General features: G+C 48.2%; 2 protein-coding genes across 2 annotated transcripts; both read right to left on the bottom strand.

Moving 5' to 3' along the window:
• Positions 1-159: 159 nt before the first annotated feature.
• Adgrg3 (adhesion G protein-coupled receptor G3) lies at positions 160-23,459 on the bottom strand. The gene is made up of 12 exons (XM_051169155.1): positions 23,214-23,459; positions 19,701-19,851; positions 6,930-7,065; positions 5,384-5,533; positions 4,562-4,696; positions 4,056-4,095; positions 3,825-3,916; positions 3,578-3,690; positions 2,131-2,411; positions 1,884-1,977; positions 1,305-1,579; positions 160-418 (listed from the first exon to the last, which is right to left on the bottom strand). The coding sequence occupies exons 1-12, from the start codon at positions 23,263-23,265 to the stop codon at positions 306-308; spliced, it is 1,632 nt and encodes a 543-aa protein (XP_051025112.1). The 5' UTR covers positions 23,266-23,459; the 3' UTR covers positions 160-305.
• Positions 18,343-18,768, bottom strand: LOC127209505 (protein transport protein Sec61 subunit gamma-like). The gene is given in 2 exon segments (XM_051169154.1): positions 18,343-18,485; positions 18,681-18,768. Coding segments are annotated over 2 exon segments (207 nt in total). The 3' UTR covers positions 18,343-18,366.
• Positions 23,460-24,122: the final 663 nt, after the last annotated feature.

The following is a 24,122-nucleotide window of genomic DNA, read 5'->3' as shown; positions in this document are numbered from 1 at the left end:
ATGCAACACTTTCATGCCTGGTGCTTTTGGAGGCCAGAAGAGAGTGTCAGGTCTCTTGGAACTTGAGTTATAGACAGTTGTGAGATGCCATGTGGGTGCTGGGTACTGAACCAGTGTCCTCTTCAAGCCATCTCTCCAGCATCCTGAACGGGAACTTTAAAGCCAGGTGGCCTAGCCTGGTCCCCATCCTTTTCCTCCTTAGACACGCTGTACAGAGAAGGCAATGGAGCCCAGAAGGAAGTAGGTAGCTGTTCAAGATCACACAAACCATCCAGAAGTGAGGCAAACTGCAGCCACCTGCACGACTACTCCTGCGACATGGAGTGGGCCTGGTCCAGGTGGGCAGTGCCAGAAGAGGAAGCTTTGGTATTCCGAGTTGGGAAGTAGAGGATGATGAACCAGGAGAAGATGAAGAGCCCTGTGGTAAAGAGAGGGTTTCAGCAAGCCTGGAACAGGCGGGGGAACAGAAAGGGCTCCACTGTAAATGTTCAAGCATTTAGTGAAAACATTAGGCAGAAATAAAACCTATTCCTGAAAGAGAGCCAAATAAAAAAACCTTAGAGATCAAAAACATTGGCCTTGAGATAAATTGCACACACGTCTACCTTAAAAGGAAGAGCAAAAATGAAAGTATTTTCAGATATATAAAACCAATGCTACTATCACATTGGGCTCCTCTGCCATCATTTCTATAAAGAATTACTACAGGATGCATGTCTGAGAGATGCAAAGGGAAGGTGTAGTAGAGTATAGAAAAGTAGAGGAAGTATGGAATGGACTAAGATGTGCAATGAGACGTGCAAACTTTGTGTGTTTACAGGGAATTTATAATGAAAACACTGTACAACAATAACAATATTGGGAAGTTAAAAGGTACCGAAAGCTTCTTAAGGATTCTGTCATGTCACATCAACTCTCATGACTCCGCCTTCGAAGTTAGAACCGGATAGAACTAGATAGTCATCTGACTCAGCACGAGGCTTGAAGCAGCCATGTTAGGCAGCCATTTTGGAAGTCAGAGAGAGAAGAATAAGCTGTCACCTAGGCTGCATTGGAGACAACACAGCTCCAGAGCAAAAGGTGGGGGGCATCTGCTTTGATTTATGTGGCTTTTCCTGACCCTGGACCCTATGACATCAGCCACTCTTGCTGTCCTGGATCCCACAAGAGTTTTGGATATCTAAAATTAGCACCTTTGATTTGAACTAGCTCCTGTGAAATCCTGTGTCCTGTAGAATGCCCTCCCTAACCCCTAGTGCCCCCTGGTGCCAATGAGACAGCCTATAGCCTCCCCGGAGCCTCACCTTGCAGAGAGTTTAAGAAGGCAAAGATGTAGATGGTGGACAAGCCCAGGGGTGTGAGAACTGCCAGCCCCCAGGTCATGCCCACCAGGCTCGAGAGGCCCAGCACTGTGAGGACCGACTTCCAGGTCTGGCCCTCTCCTTTGCCTGCTGTGACACTGGCCAGAGTGAAGATCTTCCAGGCCACCAGAGCCAGCACCACAGCACCGAAGAGGAAGGTGACAAGGAAGTAGGCGTGGACAGTAGCATAGAGGGCAGGCTCTTTCTGGAACCAGCACCTGGAGAAAGTGGATAGCCGCTGGGGCTGAGGAGGAAACCCTCGAGCATTGAGCCCCAGGAGGCTTCCTTGGATGATGGGTAGTGACCAAGAAGATGTCCCAATTGCTTTTGGCTTTCCTGGGCTTCCTCCCTTATTTCACTTTCTGACCCCAGACTTCCATTTACCTCCTGTACCACAAGCCTGGATCTGACTGCCTTCCCAGCCTTGACACTGCTGTTCTTTCCCTAAGACCTCTCTTCCTGTCTTTCCCGCCAATGAAGCCAAAGGCCTCCATATACTCAGCCTCCACCAGCCTCACTCACAGCTCCAATGAGGTGCGGTTCTCCTGGTCACGGATGGTATAAATGCCGTAACTACTGCTACTCCCAGCACCAATGACCACAAGAACAGGCAGGCCTGGGGACAAGAGGAAGAAGCAAGCATTGCCAGTGTTCCCTCAGTGGAGGTCTCCAGTCCCTCCAGCCAGCCATTGCTCAAGCCTTGAGATTCCCCTGGGCTCTACCCCATTGGCCCTCCAACCTCCCTTCTCCCCCTCCAGCCTATACCTACCCCAGCCCAGCAGGCTCAACTTCAGGAAATAGTGCCCAAAATAGGTATTGAAGACCCTGATGGCCAGTAGGTAGAGGTGGAAGGCCTCCAGACTCATCCAGGTGAAGACACAGAGCAGGAAGTAGTGGAATATGGCAGCTCGGACGCAGCAGGAAGCTGGGGAGCCTTGAGAGCCGCTCCCCACATTGATCAAGAAGGTGAGATTGAGGAGAAACAGACTGACGCTCAGGGCCATGTGGATCTTAGGGGCATCTTCAGACTTGAACCTCTGCAGAGAGAGCCTGGGAGAGAAGAGCCAGTGAGCAGCCCCAAGGAGCCACAGCTCATACGGGGTACCCAGGCTGGCCTATCTCTCTACCTCAGTTCCATGCCACAGCCACACAGCCATGCCATCATCCTCATGGCCAGGTCCTGCCTGGCTATTCCATCTTTGCCACGAGTCAGTGTGTGAGTTCTCAGGTTCAAATTCACGAGCCCTTTTATGGTTCTCTGCTCTCTGGGGATGATGCGTCCTGCCAACCTCACAGTTCGACAGATTACTTAGCTAAACTGTGTAACTTGCGACACTGAGGGAGTTTGGTTTTCTCATGCCTCTCGGGCTTGACCATGCAGGTATGTCTCAGCAGCACAGTGAAATCCCAGCATTCCAGAAGTGTGACCCCTAAAGTTCTGTGCCCACAGGGACCACACACCTGGCTTAATGTTCAGCCATCTGCTGCAACTAGGACCATTCTGAAAGTTGGGCCATGAGGTTTAATTTAGATAGGGCCTTGCAAATCATAGCTACACACACACACACACACACACACACACACACACACACACACACACACACAACCATACATGCACACACAGATGATATCTAAAGCAATGAAACTGAAGGGATCTTGAGACTACTTAGCCATGCTCTACTACTGCCAAGTTCCTGGCTTTGATGACACTCTGCAGTTACATATGACATGATACTTGGAGAAGTTCCAGGATGGAACCACAGACTGTCTGTGCTATTTTTGCAATTTCCAGTTAGTCTATAATTATTTCAAAATGGTTGTGCTTAAAAACTTCACTTCTGGAGCTTCATTTTTGCCTGAATATCTAAGGAGCTGGGACCAGAGCCTGAAGTGCTCAAGGCAACAGGGTGAAATTAGCATCCTGACAAGGGAGAGAGCAATGTTGTGAATAGAGACCGAATCCTGGGGCCTCAGCTGGAGCCCCTAGTTTTAGCCCTGCCTGGAGGCCACATGCTGTGAGTTTTCTAGTTCCTGTGCCATGTGCTGGCCATTTGGAGCTGAGCTTCTGCCACTTTCAACTTCAACCCTTAGTCCCACCTTGTTAGCGAGCACACAAAGGACCAGAGAAGACAGTGTGAGGCCACAGGACAAAGACGCTTTATCCCTTTCCTGTACCTCACTGAGGGCAGGAGGAAAAGGGGATGGGGACCACTCACCTGAAGATAACAAAGAGAACCATGCTGAAAGCCAGGAAGATCATGGAGACTGCACAGCCTGCCTGGGAGATGCGAGTGAGAGCCTGTACCGTGGCCAGGTCCAAGATCGGCCTCTGTGGATGACACCGAGCCCGGATCACATCACCCAGAGGCCAGACCCACATATCTCCCAAACCCCAGCCTGCCAGGCAGCCTCTCTCAGGGACAGAGACTGGACCACTGGGATCAGGAGGGCACGGGATGTTACCAGCAGCAAGGCAAAGAAGGTCAAGTGGTTGCAGCGGCACACAGTCCTCTCATCCTCGAGCTCTGTGGAGCAGCCTTGGGAATCCCAGTCTCCTGGGGGCCACAGGCAGGTAAGGGCAGAGGAGGGGGGAGGGCAGAAGGTAAGGGAGAGCCTGCCCCTACCTTCACCCTCAGCCCTATGGAAGCCTGTAGCTTCCTCTCTTCGTGCTCTTGGAAGGGCTTCCAGACCTACCTTTAGCCACATCCCAGAATACACAGGTGAGGATCACATTCTGAAAGGAGAGAGTGCAAGTCAGGAGAGGAAGGAGGAGGAAAAGGGGGAAAGAAGAGAAGACAGATGGGGGCACCACTAGGGGTCTGCATGTGTCTTAAGAGGAAAGACTTTGTAGGCTACATGGAGAGATTGACTACCTCAATTGATGCTCCCTGGGCCATTGTGCATGTGGGAGATACCACAAATATGGCACAAGAAGGTTTACCTTTCTATGCATGCATGCCTTCAGCATCATTGCCTGGCCAGTGTGGCGAGCATGGACGCAGGTGCTCACACATTCATGGGGGTGGGAGAGTATGGGGTGCGTGTGTGTTCACATGTACAGGGCATAACTGTGCATGACCCTGATGGTTTCTTCTGGGTGTGCGTAGTAGGGTGAAGGGCACAAGGTCCCATACATGGCTTCTCAGAGCTCATGCACTGTGTGCCCCTCAGCAACTGCCAGGCCTGGGCAGAAGACTCACAGGTGGTTGATGCTGGTGGGAGAAGATAATCTCCACAGGCTCCGACAGCACGGTGGCAGGCATCTGGCCCACACTCAGGCCCACCATGCGGTTGTTCAACACACTGCTGCCATTGTCCTGAAGGAGCTTGGGTCCCTGGGAGAAGATTGGCAGGAGGTTAAGCTATGGAATGGGTTGACCTTACCTGGCCTAGCTGGGGGTCTTGGAAACTCTAGGATATGCCCTCATTGGAGTCAAAGTCTGAGATCAGGGGACCAAGGGCCCTTATTCCTGCTGTTCCCTATAACATACTTGGGTGGGGCAGGGCAGGGCTCTAGGCTTCACACCACCTTCCTTGAAAAGCCAATTTCTGAGTTCTCTGAACTGAAAGAGCTCGAGGTTCAGATCAGCAAGGAAGTGGGGTAAATGCTGGAAAACACCTCTAGGTGGAGGGATGAGAGCTTCTAGATCCAAGGGTGCATCTATCTGAGCTTAAGTGGATGGGTACATGCCTCAAGAGCACACATGCACAGAAGAGGGAGAGTATTTTTTTTTGCCCATGTAGAGACAGGCACATCTGAGCACACCTGATTATATATACTCAGGGATACAGAAGGACATGAGTGCTTATGCGTGTGCAAGGGCACACAAGTATGCCTGAGCACACTTGGACTTTATACACAGCCAGCATGTGCTAAGGTCAGGGTATCACAATAGTCTTTGGCTCACAGATTGCAGAAATGGCTCTTGGATGAGCTGACTGTTTTAGAGACAATCTCAGGGACCCTGTCCCACTGAGCGCTTCATGCTGCAAGCTTCCTGGCCTCCCAGAAGGCCTCTTACCTTGAAGACATTCCCTGCACCAATATTCAGAATAGTTATGGCCAACCGGACTGTAGACCTGTTGTTGCCAGCCAGGGCTCCAAACAGGCTCTTGGGAAGTCGGACTCTGTCAGCGGGCTGGTCCTCATCCTGCATCACCTGCCTTGGGATCTGTAACCACAGAACCAGCAGCACCTACCTAACCCTCAGGATTCCAGCCCCAACTCAGGTGCCACTACCATCCCAGTTGCGAGGGAAACTACAGCACGCCAGGTGGAGGGGCAACTTTTGGTTCTGGGGGCAGCAGAGTACTTGGCTCAGTCCAGCTCTGCTCCTCATGGGCTAGGCCCTTGCACAAGCATCACCAGTTTCCCCATCACAGGAATCAGTTGAGCTTGTCTGTGTTGGTACAGCCAGCCGTGCTCATCTTTTAAGTGTGGGGAGAGGACTGCAGAGGGGCGTCCTGGAAAGAAGTAAGAGGAAAGCAGTGTGGAGACAAAGGGCTCGTGTTTGCCTCAACTGTGAACTCCTTCCTGGCCAACAGTGAAGTGTTTTAGAAACCAAGCATAGTTAGAATGTTAGACCAAACCTTCACAGAAATCACCAGGCATGCTTCGTCCAGTCTCTGACTTCCTGGGTACCCTGGGACTTCAGCCTGCAACCACTAGCTCCCTGCTTCAGAAGGATCCATGTTCATGGGAACAAGGAACTAAGAGTTGGGGCTGAAGCCCCAGTTTCACCTTCCTAGTCCAGATCTTGTCAAAAGGACACATTAGTGATGCCTTGAGCCAGTGTGAGCCCTACCCAGAAGGTACATCACAAAAGGTGATGAACAACTCAGCCAGTTGCCTGGACCTCTATCCTCAACTTCCTCCCTGCAAGGAGGCTGGACCTGCTGAGCCCTCGATGGACCAAAAGCTCCTTGGATATTAACTCAGATGCTCTTTCCAATATGTTTATGGCTTGTTTTCTTTTCTTTTTCTTTCTTTCTTTCTTTTTTTTAGACAGAGGCTATCTGTATAGCTTGAACTGGGCCTGGAGGCCAGGAGCAATCCCAATCCTCCTGCCTCTGCCTCCAGAGTGTTGGAAGGACAAGTGTGCATCATCCTGCAGAGCTTCTGATACTCTTGAAAGTGGTCAATACATCAGGTGAGGAACCTGAGGATAGGAAAGGTAATGGCTGGTAAGGGCAGAGGTGGGGTTTAAACTGTGGCCAGTGTAAAGGTAGAATTCTCCCATTCAATTTCTCTGAGGCCAAGCATGCCCATAATCTGTCTTCAGATATGTGCTCTGTCAGAGAGGTTAGTGGGCACATTAGGTTTAGAGGGGCCAGAGACTCATCTTTCAGATGAGCACCCCAGGAACCCTGGAGAAAAACTTCCTGAGGACATCAAATGCAGTGGTAGGAGGGCCAGTTCAGGGATCTCCCAGCACCCTGGCTAACCCACCACCAGGTTCCACACATTCCGTTAATTCACTGACACACCTACACTGAATAGGACTTGGGAGGGGAATGTTTTGATGGGCACCAACAGAAGTCTGAGCCAGCCAACAGGAAGCTCTTCACCTGGGAGGGCATCAGAGAGTACAGCAGGTCTTCTGAGATGTCCAGGCTGATGTTCTGGATCAACGCCTTAACGAAAGGCATGTCCACACTCTGCGTGGAATTCTTCAACAGGTAGGACTCATAGTTCAGCCAGTAGCTGCAAGGGGCAAGGGATTGGGAAAAGAGGAACTTGCAGACTGAGCCACCCACTCATCAGGCTCTTGGGATGATAGCTAAACCAGAAGACCAGAGACCCTGGGCTTGTAATGTGAAGAAAGGAGTGACTTGGGAACCAGCCCCTGAAGAAGTCCAGAGGAAGACTGGGTATCCTAATGTTTGTATTTTAAAATGTTCATTTTGTGTGCATGAGTGTTTTGCCTGTGCATATGTATGTGCACCATTTGCATGCCTGGAGACCAGAAAAGGACATCAGATTTCATGGCATTGGCACTGGGGAGGGATGTGAGCCACCAAGTGAGTGCTGGGAGCCAAACCTGGCTCTTCTCAAGAGCAGTAAGTGCTCATAAGTGCTGAGGGATCTCTCCAGCCCATGCTTATCTCTTAAAAATAGTAAAATATCAGGTAAATCCATATATTAACCATTTTGGCATGCAGTATTCAGAGGTGTTGAGCACATCCCTAGTGCTCCAAAGACATCCCTACCATTCACTTTAGAACAGTCCCATCACCCCGAAAGGAAACCCCACACTCATAAGGCAGTTACCCCCACCCCTTCACCAGTCTCTGGAAACCATTAACCCAATTTGCTTTGTGCCTCTGTAAACCCCACCTCTTCTTCTTTAGACAAGGTCTCATGTGGCCTAGGCTGGACTGGTACTCACTCTGCAGCCAAGGAGAATCTGAGCTCATGATCCTCCAGCCTCCTCCTCCTCTGGAGTGCAGGGGTTACAGGTGTATAGTAACCACACCCACTTCTCAGCATTGGACTTTCACCAATCTAGCCACATCCAGCCTGAACTTTGCCTATTTTGGATTTACCGTATATTGAAGCACACACTGTGTGGCCCTCCGACTCCAGCTTCTTGCATTTAGCAAATCACTTCCCACTCATTAGTGCTGAAGCCTGCATTGTGGTTTCAGTCCTTCTGAAATGCACCCAGCTACTGACAGGCTTATAGATCTCTTCATCTGGCCACTGGCGGGCACATGGATACATTGCTCCACTGGTGAGCACCCATGGATCTTTGGGCCCCACCATTTGTGGACATATGCATCTTTGCATTTACCCCGTGATGGACATGCAGCTCTAGGTATCCACATACTGACAGCATCTGAATATTTCCCACTATGCTGGACAGTTTTTTTTGTCAACGTGGCACAAATAAGAGTCATACTGTCATGTGGGCATGTCTGTGGGAGCATTTTCTAGATTAATGATTGCAATGGGCCCAGTCCACTATGGATGGTACCACTCCAAGGGCAGGTGATCCCGTATTGTATGAGCAAACGAGCTGAGTGAGTCATGAGGAGCAAGCCAGTAAGGAGTGTCCTTCCAAATTCTCTGTTTCAGTTCCCGCCTCCAGGTTCCTGCTTGAGTTCCCACCCTGATTCCCCTCAGTGATGCTGAACTGTGCTGTGGACATGGAAGCCAAGTAAACCATTTCTCTCCATAAGTTGCCTCGGACTATGGTGTTTACCACAGGAACAGAAAGGAAACAAGATCACCCACTTTTCAGCTATAGTGAGCAGGGCTGCTGTGCAATTTCATGCATGGCCTTTTATGGAAGACTTAATCCTTCTGGCATAGAATCATTAGGTCATATGATAATTATCTATATGCTTCTTAACAGCTACCAAATGGTTGTCTACAGCAGCTGTGCCTTTTCACACTCACACCTGCTGTGTAGGAAAGTCCTAGTAGCTCCATAGCCTTGCCAACACAGTGGTTTTGTTTGGCATTTTTGTTATTGTTGTTGTTTTGAGACAGGGTTTCTCTGTGTAGCCCTGGCTGTCTTGGAACTCACTCTGTAGACCAGGCTGGCCTCGACTCAGAGATCCATTTGCTTTTGCCTCCCAAGTGATGGGATTAAAGGTGTGCACCACCAAACTCAGCCTTGTGTTGTCTGTTTGTTCTTTTAAACTGTAGCCATCCTTATGAGTACAAAACAGTGTCTCCTGGTGGCTTTGATTTGCATCTTTTTTCCCCCCTAGAACTCTCAGACTAATAGAGATCTGCCTGCCTCTGCCTCCCAAGTGCTGGGTTAAAGGTGAGCTCCACCACTGTCCGGCCAATTTGCACCTTTTTAATGACCAGTGATGATGCCTAGCTTCTCGTGTGCTTTTGACTTTGCATATTTCATTTGACTAAATCTCTTTGTGCACACATATTGAGTGCTAATTGTATACTAGAAATCCAACATTTGAAAACTGAGGCACAAAAGAAAGAAAGGAAAAAAGAAAACTGAGCTACAGACCAGCAAGATGCCTCAGTGGAGGCACAAGTTGAGCAAGCCTGATGACCTGAGTTTGTCTTGGAACCCACATAAAGATGGAAAGAGACTAACTGGATAAAGTTGTCCTCTGACCTCCACAAGTGTGCAGTGACATGCATGACACCACCCACACCGTAGACACGATAATAAATAAATCTTTAATTGTTTTGCCCTTTTTAAAAAAGGGTAGGTCTTGTTATATACACTTTGCTGGACTGGAACTCACTATGTAGAGCAGGCTAGCCTTAAATTCACAGAGAAACACTTGCCTCTGCCCCCCAAGTTCTGGGATTAAAGGCATGTGCCACTATGTTTGTCTTAAACAAATGTTTTGTTTCTTTGCTTGTTAAGAAAGAAAACTAAGTCACATGGGAACTGACTGCCTGGGGAGCAAGCAGATGGTGGTATTAGACAAACAGAACTCAAAGGCTGTTGTCATTCATTCAATGGGGGTTGGGGGGAGGAGTGGGGGCGGGGAATGGCAGCTGGTGCCACTCTCCGTGGTGCTGAAAATTAGAATCCTCCTCAATACTTGGGTCCCTCTCCCTGGCCCTGGGCCCTAATTGCTGCTTTCCTAGTACTGAGATCACAGCCATATATGGTGGCCTCTTTCTTCAAATCTTAAATTACCTTTATATACTTGTTTATTGCATTACACGCCACAGTTTGCATCTGGAGGCTAAAGGACAGCTTGCCAGGATGGCTTCTCTCATTCTTCTAGGTGGGTTCTAGGAATTGAAGCCAGGTTGTCAAGCATATGGCAAGAGACTTTACCCGATGAGGGATTCCTCCAGCACCTACAGCTCAACTTTTCTTTAATGTGGTCCCAGAGGTCAGAACTCAGTTCCTCGTGCTTGTATGCCATGCACTTTACTGATTGAGACATTTCCCCAGCCCTCTGTTCACTATTCATCTTTCCAAGGAACTCTGAATAGGTGAAGGCTGAGGCAGTGAGAGGAGGCAAGTGGGCGAGAAGGAGATACATTCAGACTGAGGCCATGGAAAGGAGTAGCTATGGAGACAAAGGGAATTCTCTCTTCTCTCTTTTCTTCCTCCTCCTCCTCCCCCACCCCTTCCCTCTCCTCTTCTCCCCACCCTCGAAAAACACAGGATCTCAGGCACGCTAGGCAAGCACCCTACCGCAGATGTTGCTACTGTGAATATCCATAGCTATCAAGGAGAAAGGTCTCTATAGAGACAACAGAAAATAGATTGTAGAATAGATAAGGAACCCATGCAAATATATGCAAGCATTCTTGAGAGGAGACAGCATAGGAAAACCATTGGCCAGAAACTGAGGGATGAGGCTGTCAGACTTAATTGAGCAACATAGATTATCCTGCCTTGATTGTCAGAGAAGTGTTAGCTGCTATTGGTACCAAATAAAATAGGAAATTGTAGACATATTAAGATTTTGTTAGCCGGGCAGTGGTGCTGCACGCCTTTAATCCCAGCACTCAGGAGGCAGAAGCAGGCAGATTGCTGTGAGTTTGAGGCCAGCCTGGTCTACAAAGTTGAGTCCAGGACAGCCAAGGATACAAGAGAAACTTTGTCTCAAAAAAAAAAAAAAAAAAAAAAAAAAAAAAAAAAAAAAAAAAAACAAAAACAAAAAACAAAAACACAAAAATAATAAAAAAAAAGATTTTTATTGCCACATAAAGTAGCAAATAGTGAACTGAACACACACACACACACACACACACACACACACACACACACACATTTCTACTTTACATACTTAAAGGTCTTTCTCATCTTTATAAAATAGCCCAATTCACTGTCCTAAGGAAGACTCTCAGTGTGGTTGTAAGGTATGATGACCTCTCATGATTTTATATTGCTTTGTTGCTGTCCCCTCCTCTCTTCTGTAAGACTGGCCCAGGCTGGCCTCAAGATCATATCCTCCCATCTGTCTTTCACCTCCTGAGGCTGGGAGTACCACCACTGGGGAGTTTCCAATCATCTTGTATGTGGGGGGGAACGCTCCATTCAGAAGCAGTTTCCACACCCCTACCCTACCTCCAGTCTTTCTATGTGCTTAATCCAGACATCCACCTCATGCTAAGCCACTCCTGATGACCACTCCTCAAGCGGACAGAGAGAAATAAGCTATTTGGCTGGCCCCTCAACCCCCATGCCCTATATGGACCATGCTGATACACTGAGGTGATCCTCTTCTGCTGGAGAATGACCTCCTGGAAATGCTGACAAAGAAGCCAGAAGAAGAAAGGGGGTAGAGAGAGAGAGAGAGAGAGAGAGAGAGAGAGAGAGAGAGAGAGAGAGAGAGAGAGAGAGAGAGAGTGAGTTTAAGTGCCCATTGGCCCCAAATGGCCAATGAGCACATGCAAAAATGTTAAGGTTAATTGTCATGGTGAAATGCCAACGGGAACCTCATTAGAGTGGCCAGAAACACCCGAGGTTCTGCTGACAGGAAGTAAATGTCATCACAACTTTTGGAAGCAATTTGGCAGTCTTTTATGGATCTCAGTATATATTCAGTTTATATTCCAGCAATTCTGTTCCCAGGCATATATTCCTCACCAAAATGGCAGCATATGGCCTCAAAGACCTGAATTAAAATGTTCACGGGAACAATACTCAGACTAATCAAGACCTGGCACCAATTCAAATGCCCATCGATTGGCAAATGGACGACATAATGTAACATATTTGCATGGGGTAATCGAACTAAAATAAATACCATGAAATATGGATGAGCCTCCCTGTGCAAAAGGAAGGAAGGAAGAAAAAGAGCTCTCTTTATATAAAATGCCCAGCAATGACCCTAAAGGGGAGGAGGCTGGCCATAGCCGACTGTGGTGGAGCAGGAGTGGCAGTGGGTTGCAGATGAGCAGAGAAGAGTGACTGCAGTGATGTCCTCACACCATGTGAATATCCTAATACTGAATTCTACTCTAATGATGAACAGAGTATGTGGGGTTATCAGCTGCATCCTCCTCAGGGTACCAAAACTCTGTGGTAGTGCATGGCTGCTTGGGAGGCAGCGGGATTGGGAGCTCCACACCATCCTTAGCTACATAGCCAATTTGAAGCCTGGGCTCTAGGAGACTTTGACACTACTCACTACCCCTGGCCCCCACCAAAAAAAAAAAAAAAAAAAAAAAAAAAAGAAAAAGAAAAAGAAAAAGAAAAAAGAAAAAGAAAAGAATGGTGGCTGGGGGCTGGAGAGATGGCTCAGAGGTTAAGGGCTCTGGCTGCTCTTCCAGAGGTCCTGAGTTCAGTTCCCAGCAACCACATGGTGGCTCACAACCATCTATAATGGGATCTAATGTTCTCTTCTGCCAGGCAAATGCACTTGCAAATAGAGCACTCATATGCATAAATTATGTAAATAAATAAATCTTTTTTTTTTTTTTAAAGAATATAATGCACAAATAAATGAAATGTAGTGTGCTAGAATCCAACACTGCATAAACTGGGTATGGTGGCACACGCCTGTAATCCCAGTTCTTCAGAGAGAGCAGTAAGATGAGCAGAAGGGCAAGGTTATTTTTGGTTATATAGTGAGTTTGAAGCCAACCTGGGCTAGAGACTCTGCTAAGAAGGGGGGGGAGGCAGAGGAGTGGGGAGGGAGAGAGAGAGCGCGGTGGCACAGGCGTGCTGATGAAGGAGAAGCTATGTGTTATGTGAGCACAGGCCTATAGAATTGTGACCACAGTGCCACTGCTGTTTCCGTGTGCTTTTTTGTAAGAGACACAGTTTAAAGGAGTAAGTATGTATTTTGGCTCACGGATTCAGAGGGCTCAGCCCATGGCTGTGTGACTCTATTGTTTCTCTGCCATGGTGAGGCAGAAAGCCATGGCAGTGGATGGAAGAGGCTGCTCTTCTCACTGCTGCTGGGAAGCAGAGAGCTTAACAGGAAATGGGCAGGGCCAAGAGGTTCCCTTCCAAAAGGATGCCTCTAGGCAGGCCACGGCTTCCCAGTTCCACTCTCCTATCCCCAGTGGTTTTATTCAAAGTTTGATCTCATAAATATGCTGAATCATTGGCTTGGTCAGAGCTCTCGTAATTTTATTATCTCTGGAAATGACCTCAGACACAATCATAGGTAATCTCTTAGTTGCTCAACACAACTGACCATCATGACTCAACTCACCATCAAGGGCTAGAGAGACGGACGGCTCGGTGAGTAAAAGCGTTTGTTGCTCTTGCAAAAGACCCACATAACCATTCATAACTCGAGTTCCAAGGGATCTGACCTTCAGAGGCATCACAGGTCCATGGTGTATACACACACACACACACACACACACACACACACACACACACAAAACACCCACAAAATGTAAAGTAAATAAACCTTAAAAAAATCTAAAAATAAGTGTTAAGAAAATGAGTCTGTGACCTGTCTTGCAGTCTACAAGCTCTGTGTGTAGACGCACAATGATGATGACCCTGCACTTTGCAGTTTTGAGGTTTTGTTTTATTTCTTTTCCTTTTAGATGAATATGTATACTGATATTTAAAATCCATCCTTGCTTTTTTTAGGGGGTTTATAATCACCTCGTAACACAGCAATACACATTTCCTTTTTAAAATAAAAACAAAGAAAGAAAAGAAAAGAAAAAAAAACGAACCTCCACACTACAATCACCACCATGGTGGGGTGTTAGTGGGGAGGAGCAGGGGAGGCCTTCTGGGGTGTTAGAAATATTTTTCAGCTTTCTAAGGGTGGGTTTGAAGGGTGTGTGAAGTTATATATAAATTGCATCACATTTGAGACAGGAGCCTGAAGGAGGCCAAAAGAGGGTGCTGGGTCCCCTGCAACAGGAGTTATAGGTGGCCGAGGGCCCCTGGTGCAGGGAACTGAGCCTGGGTCACCTGCAAGAGCAGTGAGCACTCTTAACTGCTGAGCCGTCCTCTCCAGCTCTAACGTTTGTGAAGATTATTATTCTTGTTGTTATTTTTATTATTATTATTATTATTATTATTATTATTATTATTATTATTACTACTACTACTACTACTAGTAGTAGTAGATAATGCCCCAATGTATCAATTTTTAAGAATCATGGCTTTTGGCTTCTACTTCTGAGTCAGGAAGAGATGTTATGTTTGTTCTCCTAAGAATGCATGGAGAAGCCAAGTCATGCAAAGATGCCTGTGGCAGGCTGTCAATAGCAGCTAGGACAGTGACGAACTTGAGATGACATCCAGTAGAAAACCATAAACACAAAGTTCAGAGCCTGTGGCCTCTCTTCTCCTGGGGACACCTGTTCTTCCTAAACTCTTTCTACTGAGAGTCTGAATTCCTGATGAACCAAGGTCACTGGTGGTGGTCACAAAACACACCTTGCTGACCACAGCAGGAATGGACCGCACGCAAGAGCACGCTAAGGGAAGGAAGCCATTCCCGAATACTGTTTGGTTTCCTTTATGTCATCAGGACAGACAAGTCCAGGGGAAGAGAGCGGCTCAGCGCTGGTTATGGCAGGCGTGAGATGAGGCTTTGCCTATAGATAGGCACAAGCGTTATAGAGCCACAGCAGGGCGTCAGGAGGTTACAGCTGAGATGTGAGGAAAGAGAAACAAACCTGAGACTCGGCGGCTCTGAATAAACAGCAAGTTTTCCCCTGTCTGCTCTTTTCTCACCAGACCTTAGAAGCATGAGCAAGGAAGCTTTTCAAGAAACCGGAAAGGAGTGTTCTTGTGATCTTGGTGTAGAAACCAACTGTTCTTTTTATTGTTTTGTTTCATTTCTTTCTGTCTGTGACAGGGTCTGGTCTAAATTGCTTAGGCTGGCCTCAAATTCACCAAGTACCTAAGATGGACTTGATCTCTTTGATTCCTCTGCTTCTAGCTCCTGAGTTCTGGGATTAAAGGAGCTCCAATAGCCATGCCTGCCTCGCTTAGAATAGAAGCTGTTTTTTGTTTGTTTGTTTGTTTGTTTGTTTTGTTTGTTTGTTTGTTGAGACAGGGTTTCTCTATGCTATCTTGGTCATCCTGGACTCGCTTTGTAGACCAGGCTAGCCTCAAACTCACAGCGATCCACCTACCTCTGCCTCCTGAGTGCTGGGATTAAAGGTGTGCACCACCACGCCCGGCTAGAATAGAAATTCTTTAAAACTGCAAGAGGGTTGGTGCGATGATGGCTCCGGGAGCAGATGTTGGACACCAATCTCGGAACACATGGAAAGGTGGAAGGGGAGAACTGACTCCACACATACACTCTGGCATGATATGCGCATGCACGCGCGCGCGCACACACACACACACACACACACACACACACACACACACATACACACAAGCAATACTTAGAGTAAGCCTAAACATCTGATCAACTACGTTAACTGAAAATGAAAACCTCTACCAGTGGTCAAAAGACAGTGCTGAGGGAGTGAACAGGAAATCCATGAAGAGAAAGGATATCCTCAGTGTACATATTCACAAAGATGATGCAGAAATACAAAGGGTCCCCAAAATCGCCATGGAAAATTCAAACGGCTTTGCAGACCAGACCAACAAGCAAAAATAGAGCTGCCAAGGTACAAAAGGACTAAAACAAGGTGCTCAGTGTCTGTCATCATAAAAATGGCACCACAGTCACCTGTAAGGATGGCACAAGGGAAAAAGCAAACAATATCAAGAGGTAGGAAGGCTGTGGAGCAACTGGACCGCCACAATCTGTCGGCAGGAGTGAAGTTACTAGGGTCAGTTTCTGCTGGAGTTAATCCTATCCCTACTCCCATGAATCACAAATTCTCTACATGATCAAGAACGTTCAACAGCATGAGCCTCCCACAAAGAAATAAGTGTGAGTTATATGTCATGTAAGAGGCCACAAACAAACAAACAACAGCCGTCTCTGGTTGGTGTGTTAAGGGAAACTGTTACTACCTTTCTATAGCTAATTTCCAATGAACATGTATTATTTTTGTCATTGTTTGTCTTTTGGTTTTGTTTTTGTTTTTCAAGACAGGGTTTCTCTGTGTAACCTTGGCTGTCCTAGACTTGCCTTGTAGACCAGACTGGTCTCAAATTTACAGAGATCCTCCTGCCTCTGCCTCCTGAGTGCTGGGATTAAAGGCATGAGCCATCACACCTGGCTCATTGTTTGTTTTTTATGTTTTGTTTTGAGACAGGGTTTCTCTGTGTAGCCTTGGCTATCCTGGACTCAATTTGTAGACCAGGCTGGCCTTGAACTCACAGAGATCTGCCTGCCTCTGTTTCCCTGAGTGCTACGATTACAGGCATGCACCACCACCACCCGGCTTGTTGGGTTTTTTGAGATAGTGTCTCTCTCTGTGGCCTGGGATGTCCTGGAACTCACTATGTAGACCAAGTCTTGAACTCAGAGATTTACCTGCTCTGTGTTAATGGCATGCACCACCACATCCAGCAATGTATTTGTTTTCTAATCAGAAGAGCCATTAAAATAAGGCATACTGCCATTTACTGAGGTCCTGCTATCTGCTGATACCTCCTCCATGCTTTAGTCTCTCAATCTTCAGGGACACTGTGAAGAAGCCTGAGAGGTCGGGAGCACAGGCTTGAAAATGTAGGGCTGGAGAGATAGATGGCTCAGGGGTTAAGAGCACTGACTGCTCCTCCAGAGGTCCTAAGTTCAATTCCCAGCATCCACAGAATAGCTCACAGGTATCTATAATGTGCTCTGATGCCCTATTCTGGCTTGCAGGTGTATGTGCAGGCAGAACATTGTATACATAATAAATAAATTAAACAAGAAAAAGAAAATGTAGCAGTGTGACACAGTATAGATGATGGGGTAACTGCAGCACTCAGGTGTAGATTTATGTCTGCCATCATTCTGTAGATCCCATTTTACAGGTGGGTAAACTGAAAGCCACTAAGCCTTCTATACCCAGCTCCTGTCAATTTTGCCTCTTACCTGCTGTGTAGCCAGCCATAGGCAAGTTATTCTCAGCTGCACGGAAATGCAGTTGTCTGAGAAATGGGTTAATAACAGGATCTACCCTGGAGCATTTTTCATGGTCTGGATGTAAATGTCCCCACAGGCTCATGTGTTTTGATACTTGAAACCTCCTCTGGTGGTACTGTTTTGGGAGGTTGGGCCTTTGGGAAGCTGAGCCTCAATGGCAGATGTAGTACATGAGGGGCCAGGGCTGCTTCCTATGTCCCTCGGCTTCCCAGGCTCCTCCCTGAGAAGGTGTGTGTGTGAGCACATCATGCCGTAAACCCCTGCTGCCATGGACAGACCCTCTCCATCCACCATGCCCTCCCCCACCATGGTGGACAGCACTGCCATCCAGCCTCCTCCCTTAGGCTGCTCCTGCTAGGCATCTTATTACAGTGAAAAGAAGAGTATCTGAAGACGGTGTTGCTGTGAAGATAAAATGGCAAACTGAAGGCTTGGAGTGGAAGCGGCTTTCTCAAGGGCCATAAAACGGCACGTAGGCACCTGGGCTTCCAAGTGTCTAAGAAGCTGCCAGAGTGGCTGTAGGCAGGGCTGGGAGCATTTTCGGGCCATTGAAGGAATGAATCTCAATCTGAACACTGTCTTCATCCATCCCTTCATCAGCCACTTCCTTAGACCTGACTGTAAGCTGGGCACTTCTATGGCAACCCCAGGTGAGTTTTGGTCCCTTTCCCTAGAGACCAGAGGCAGAGCTCTTATGGTAATGGTTCCAGCAGAGACAGCATCCGGAGGTTCCCTTTCCCCTGCCCCATCTAGCCAGCCTCTCAGTCTCACAAAACCCACCTCTGGCCTCGCTGAGCCATCATTCCTGAGCGGCTCATGGTGCCTGCAGAATTACACCCTACCTGATCTCACCTCCACATATGTCCCCACTCCTGGGTCCCTCCTTGAAGCAATCAGTCTAGAATGTGAAGTTGGCCACACCCTTCTTTTTTTTTATTTTGAAATTATTTTAATTTAGAAATAGGAAACCTCATAGGGAAGAGAAAAGAAAAGAAAAGACACAAAGTATACAGGCAGCTTTTTACTTCATGAGCTTGTCACACTGTCATTTGTTCACTAGTTCTCATGATTGAGAAAAGACTCAGTCACCCACAATAATGTTATTGATGGGGATATGGATCAGTTTCACAAAGAAGCCAATGAATCCCATGATAGTAAATTCTATTGCTGTGGCCATGGCAATCTTCTGGAATTCTTTCTATTGGGTTTGGTGCGCTTTTTTTTTTTTTTTTTTTTTTTTTTTTTTTTTTTTTTTTTTTGAGACAGGGTTTCTCTGTATAACAGCTCTGGCTGTCCTGGAACTCCCTCTGTAGTCCAGGCTGGCCTCAAACTCATGGAGATCTACCTGCCTCTGTCTCCCAAGTGCTAGGATTAAAGGCGTGCACCATTGCCGCCCGGTGGGTTTGGTGCATCTTTTAACCAGCCGAACTGAGTCCTTCACAAACTGTCAACTTGGCTCAACAAACTGCATTACCTAATCCATGACTGTTTGCAGGATGGCAGCTTGAGAGAGAAGGGACTAGCCACTTCCTTCTTAACATCAGATATGCCATTTCCCCATTTCCAATAATGGTCTAATTAACTTGGCCCTTCATACCTGTCTCCTTGCTTATCTTTTCAGTTCTATCCTCTGCCTGTCCTGTCTTGACATTGTTACCTTGGTCCCCTGCACTGCTTTGTACTCTTCACCGTTCAAAGCATTGCAGTCCTTTTCCAGTACTATGAAGCTAAGCAGCCATATCCACCTACCACTGCATGGGTCCACTGGAAACCTGTTCTATGCTCCTCAAAGCCCTTTCCCAGGCTGCCACCTACCAGGGCAAGATCTTGGCAGACTTCTTTTCTGGGCTAAGCTGACACCCTGTCCACACTTCTGACTGATCACAAAGTGTAATCAGTCACACACACACTCTGCATCATCACTGTGTGTGTGTGTGTGTGTGTGTGTGTGTGTGTGTGTGTGTGTGTGTCCCTATTTGTTCCATCCACTGCTCCTAAGGCAGAGACGACAGGCTGATTCATCTCTGCTCGTCTTAGTCCAGTGCTTCTCAACCTTCCCAACACTGTGACCCTTTAATACACTTTCTCATGTTGTGGTGAGCCCCCAACCATAAACTTACTTTTGTTGCTACTTCCTAACTGTAATTTTGCTGCCATTATGAATCACACATATTTGTGTTTTCCAATGGTCTTAAATGACCCTTGTGAAAGGGTCATTCAATCCCCAAAGGGGTCAAGACCCACAAGTTGAGAACCACTGTCCTAGACAGTAGGGACTCTGATCGCCAAGGGAAATATGGAAGGGTGAGGAAGGGAGTAGCTTGTTGCTCTAGGACCCTGGGGGCATATAACCCTCCGGCTTCAGCTTCCGAGCAGGTCACTCCTCCCATTTCACCCAGACTCCTGTCCCCTCACCTCTGCAAGTTCCCCACATCACAGGAACTGTCCTCCAATCGCTGGCAACTGTTAAAACACTCAGCTCTGTCGTTCAAGTAGAAAGAGTCATACTCGTAGGCCTTGCTGGATTGGCAGGCGTTCGTTGGACTTTCCACCGTGGTCGTCTCACCTGAGGGAGGAAGCCGAGTGAGATGGGGCAGCGGACTGGGAGCCCTGGTAGCTGCTGCCCTCCAGCATGCTCCGCCCCAGCATGCTCCGCCCCCTTCAAACCTCAGGTAAAAGAAGCTTTTCCACCTTAGAGGGCTCTAGACAAAGTCTTTGCATGGTATGCTCTGGTTTCTCCTCAGAGTGTATAAATCTTTCGCCTTTTACAATAAAACATTTTATCTATCAGCATTGTCGCTCCACAGAGCCTGCCTGGTTCCCTGCGGTTGCTCCACCTACCCACCTTGTCCTCCGAGGCTGGCCTATTCAATTTGATTCTGCCTTGCTTTGCCCTAGCCTCCCAAATGTTGCCTGGAGCGGGTACGGGGCAGAGCAGGCTGAGGCTGGCAAGCAGAGTGACCAAGAAGTCAGAAGGTGGTTGGAACCTCCCTAACTAGACAGAGAGACCCCTTTCTAGGATTTCAGTGCTGGAGCTCCGTGCTGCAGAGCGCAGAAACTTCCTGTTACTGCTTAGTTGTTTGTTGATAGGCACATTACTCAATTGCTCTGGGGCTCCGTCTTCTCACCCTTCAGAAAAGAGATAATATACTTCGGCACACATCCCCTCTTAGGTATTATGGAAGGTGTGTTGTTGTTGTTGTTTTTGAGACACAGTCTCTCTCTACATAGTCCTATGTAGATCAAGTTGGCCTCCAACTTTGCTTGCCTTCCTGCCTCTGCTTCCCAAGTGCTGGGACTAAAGGTGGGGCTCACTAGGTATGCAATTCAGCTTGGGGGAAACCCTGTCACCCAAATACACATCCTTATTGTCACGGAAATAAATGTCGATGGGCTTTATCAAACCTCCCTTCACCAGAAAGGCACATGTACACACGCCCACTGAAGGAAGCAAGAGTCACCATTCACACACGTGCTTCCGATGCCCAGGTCTCACCAGACCTCCAGTCTCTGCCAGTCTCATTCTAGCCTAAGGAAACCTTGGGCATCGTCCCATGGCATTTGCTGTCCATTCCTACCGTCTTTCTGGGAACTGTTTTCGGTCCTTTGCACTCTTGGGTGTGGGAAGGAGCAAAATGATTCCATCTGTTTCAGGTCCACCAGGAGCTGCGACAGAGCTAAGATGTGGAGTCGTGGGGGAGAGGAGGGCTGGGCGTTTGCTTTTTAAATACCCTTTGCTGGTGTTTGACTTAAAAATTTCAACTTAAAGGAAGCTGGTTCATTTTCAAATGTCAGGATACAAAATAAAATTCACAATAAAGAAATGGCAAAGAAGCCATTAATCCCAGCACTGGGGAGGCGGAGGCAGGAGGATCACTGTGAGTTCGAGGCCAGCCTGGTCTACAAAGTGAGTCCAGGATAGTCAAGGCTACACAGAGAAACCCTGTCTTGAAAAAAAACCAAAAAACAAAACAAAAAAACCCAAACAACAACAGCAACAACAAAAGAGTAAACAGGCAAAATATACTAGAGCATATTTTTATAAGAGTGGGGTCTATATGTGGCGATGTTGTTTAAATTCATTTTGGCTACTTTGTGGAGCTATTTAAGATGCACTGAGGCCCAGTACTAGGCTCAGTCTCTTAAGACAGTTCACATTTGCATTCACATGAAATCTGAGGAGGGGTGGGGGCGGGGGAAGGATTCTATGAGGGCAAGGTGGTCAGGGGTTAGGAAAGGGGGTGGTGGCCTCAGGGTGGGTGAGAACACAGCTTTCCTCCATTTGCTGTGAATCCCAGGAGGGTACCAAGGGAAGCTCTCAGCCCCCAACACAGAAGGACAGAGAAGAACACTTGTGATTTCTCCCAGGCTGCACTGCAAACTTGAGATCCTCCGGAGCGCTGGAACAGCAGGTGTGTACCTCCACACTCAGTGGAGAAGCTGTTAAACATGTGTTGCGGGCTTGTTTTCTGAGGACTTTGAAAGAGCTCAGTGTGAGTTCAACAGTTGGGGGTGCAGCAGGTGGGGGCAAGCTAGAGCTCACAGGCCAGAAGGTGGTCCATGTGCCCCCCTATTCCCTAACCTTCACCCCTTCATTTCCCCTCCCTCCACCCACCACTCACCTCCTTCCCTTCTGAAGCCACAGCCTGAGGACAGCCTGTTCCTTGCCCTTCAGGCTCCGAGTGCCAAGAGCCTCCCTTAGGAAAGCAGGTGTCACTTTTGTGCCCCCTCTTGGCACCATGACTACGTGAGTAAATAGCCAGTGGGTAAGTGGACAAATGGCATCGACGCATCAATGACCACAAAGGAGTCACTCGGATGATTGGCACAGCGCCCAGTCCTGAGCACCTTTGCCACCACTGGATCTATACCGCACTCGGGGGAGCCTTGTTGGCCTGGCTGCTTGGACAGCCTGCTTTGCCCCAGGGTGTCCCCTGGCCATGAGAAAAACAGGACTGTCACTTTCTATCCATTTTTACATCCAGAGTCTCCACTACCCGAGGCTGGCTTTAGACTCGCTATGTAGCTGAGACAGAACTCAGACTTCTGATCTTTTTTGCCTCTACCTTCCATGTACAAGTGTGTGTCACCATACCTGGTCCACTTTTGAGCCAGACACTGAGCTCTGTCCTTTACTGACTCCCTCAACATCTGAAGAGGAGAGGAAGTTTTTTTTTAAATCAAGAGATGCTGGTCCATGTGACCAGTTAGGTGTTCACGAGTGACAGACACAGACACACAGAGAGGTGGACATCTGCGATACTTGCCAGAGTTGGAGCAAACAAGGCAGGGCCGGGCTCTGAGACAGGAGCACCTCACCACTCCGCCGAGCTGTCACTCAGCAGTCAAGAAGGACACAGAGCCATGCATGGAGCATGGAGCTAAGGGTGGTAGCTGGCTGTCCCGGGGTAGAGGCAGGAGTGGGAACCTTATTGGTGTATTAAGCCGAACTGTGTGTGACAGGAGTAGTCTGGGTCCCAGCTCCTGTCACTGATAACACTATGAACAGTGCTGACAGGGAGAAGGAGCCTGTGATGATGAGCTATGGAGGCAGAGCAGCTGCCCACTATTCCAGGCTTAGCTTCCAGAGACCTCAATGCCATCACCTGGAGCCCAGAGGCCAGGTGAATAGCTTGATTGGCTCACAGCGTCCGAGAACCCAGCTCTAGCCAGGGTGGATGGACATTTCTCTTTCCTCCTCACCTACAGCACACTTGTGGAGAGACAAGTGGAGCCTGAGACCCAGCATAATGGAATTTATTATGACAGGGATGATCCAATGAGACAAAGCCACAAAAGAGAAGATGAGCGGTCACTGTGACTCCTTCCTTTCCTCCCTGTCTGAATCCTGGGTCTCTTCTTGTGCCTTTTGCAACACAGGGTCTCCCAGGCTTGGCAGGAGGGCTAGAGGAACCCACGCTTGCTCACCTGAAGCCAGTAGCAGAAAGAGCAGGAGGCCCAGGCTTCTGGCAACTGCCATCAGTGGTCCGTAGAGTTCTGTGGCTGTGTGGCCGCCGGGTCTCAAGCTCTGTCCAAGTGGCCTTCTTCCTGCCGCCTGACGTGCGGCCACTGTTTCCTGTGGCCTCTTTCTTGTTCTTCCTGCCCAATGAATGGCGCCACTGGTGGGGTTGTGAAAGATGAATGCAGGGAACTGGGCGGTGCTTCCAGTCTCACACACCCCTGAGATCACCTACAGATGGAAGTGAGCTAAACTCCCACCATCCTGCCAATGAACACTGCTAGAGGCCAGCAGCCACAGGTGACTCTGCCCACAGAAGCCCTAAGACTTAGTCAGGCTCACCTTCCCCATATCCGGAGCAAGGGTGTCACTTGAGGCTCATCCCAGCCTCTGTATGTGTGTTTTAATGTATGCGTGCACTTAATTCACCATCTTTTTGCTTGGATCAGCAGTGATCAGCTTGGGGAGGGCGACTGTAACCTCACGGCATGGATCACTACTACAGCTGCAACTCGCTAACTGATTATGCTCCTCCTCCTCCTCCTCAGAGCAACTCCACGCAGCACATGTCACAAGATGTTCCCACAGCTGTGAGGGGGCGGGGGGCAAGCAGCAGGTGGCTCCTGCAGGGTCATGCACAAGCTGGTTGTCAGTGTCTGGATCTGATGAGACCTGTAACCAGCCCAGCACACCTATGAGGCCAAAGACACGGAAAGCAGATGAATAAAGCCGGACAGGAACCTAACCCTCTGGGCCCTGAGAGGAGAAGGGAGTTACTAGCATCCCTTTCAGGTCCAAGCTAACTCTGCTCCATTCTGGGGTCTTTCAGGGAAGCTGTCTGTCTATACCCATCATCTGTCTCTTCCTTCCACATGGTC

This window comes from Acomys russatus, chromosome 26 (genome assembly GCF_903995435.1).
Source record: "Acomys russatus chromosome 26, mAcoRus1.1, whole genome shotgun sequence".
Classification (NCBI taxonomy): Eukaryota; Metazoa; Chordata; class Mammalia; order Rodentia; family Muridae; genus Acomys; species Acomys russatus.
This window is presented reverse-complemented; position numbering and strand designations above follow the sequence as displayed.

Excerpts from the sequence above, each read along its gene's own strand:
- Adgrg3 (XM_051169155.1), bottom strand. The coding sequence starts at position 23,265 with ATGGCAGTTGCCAGAAGCCTGGGCCTCCTGCTCTTTCTGCTACTGGCT. Across the intron at positions 19,852-23,213 it reads CTTTCTGCTACTGGCTTCAG|GTGAGACGACCACGGTGGAA; the intron begins GTGAGCAAGCGT and ends TTCCTCCCTCAG. Across the intron at positions 7,066-19,700 it reads GATGTGGGGAACTTGCAGAG|CTACTGGCTGAACTATGAGT; the intron begins GTGAGGGGACAG and ends TGCCCCTTGCAG.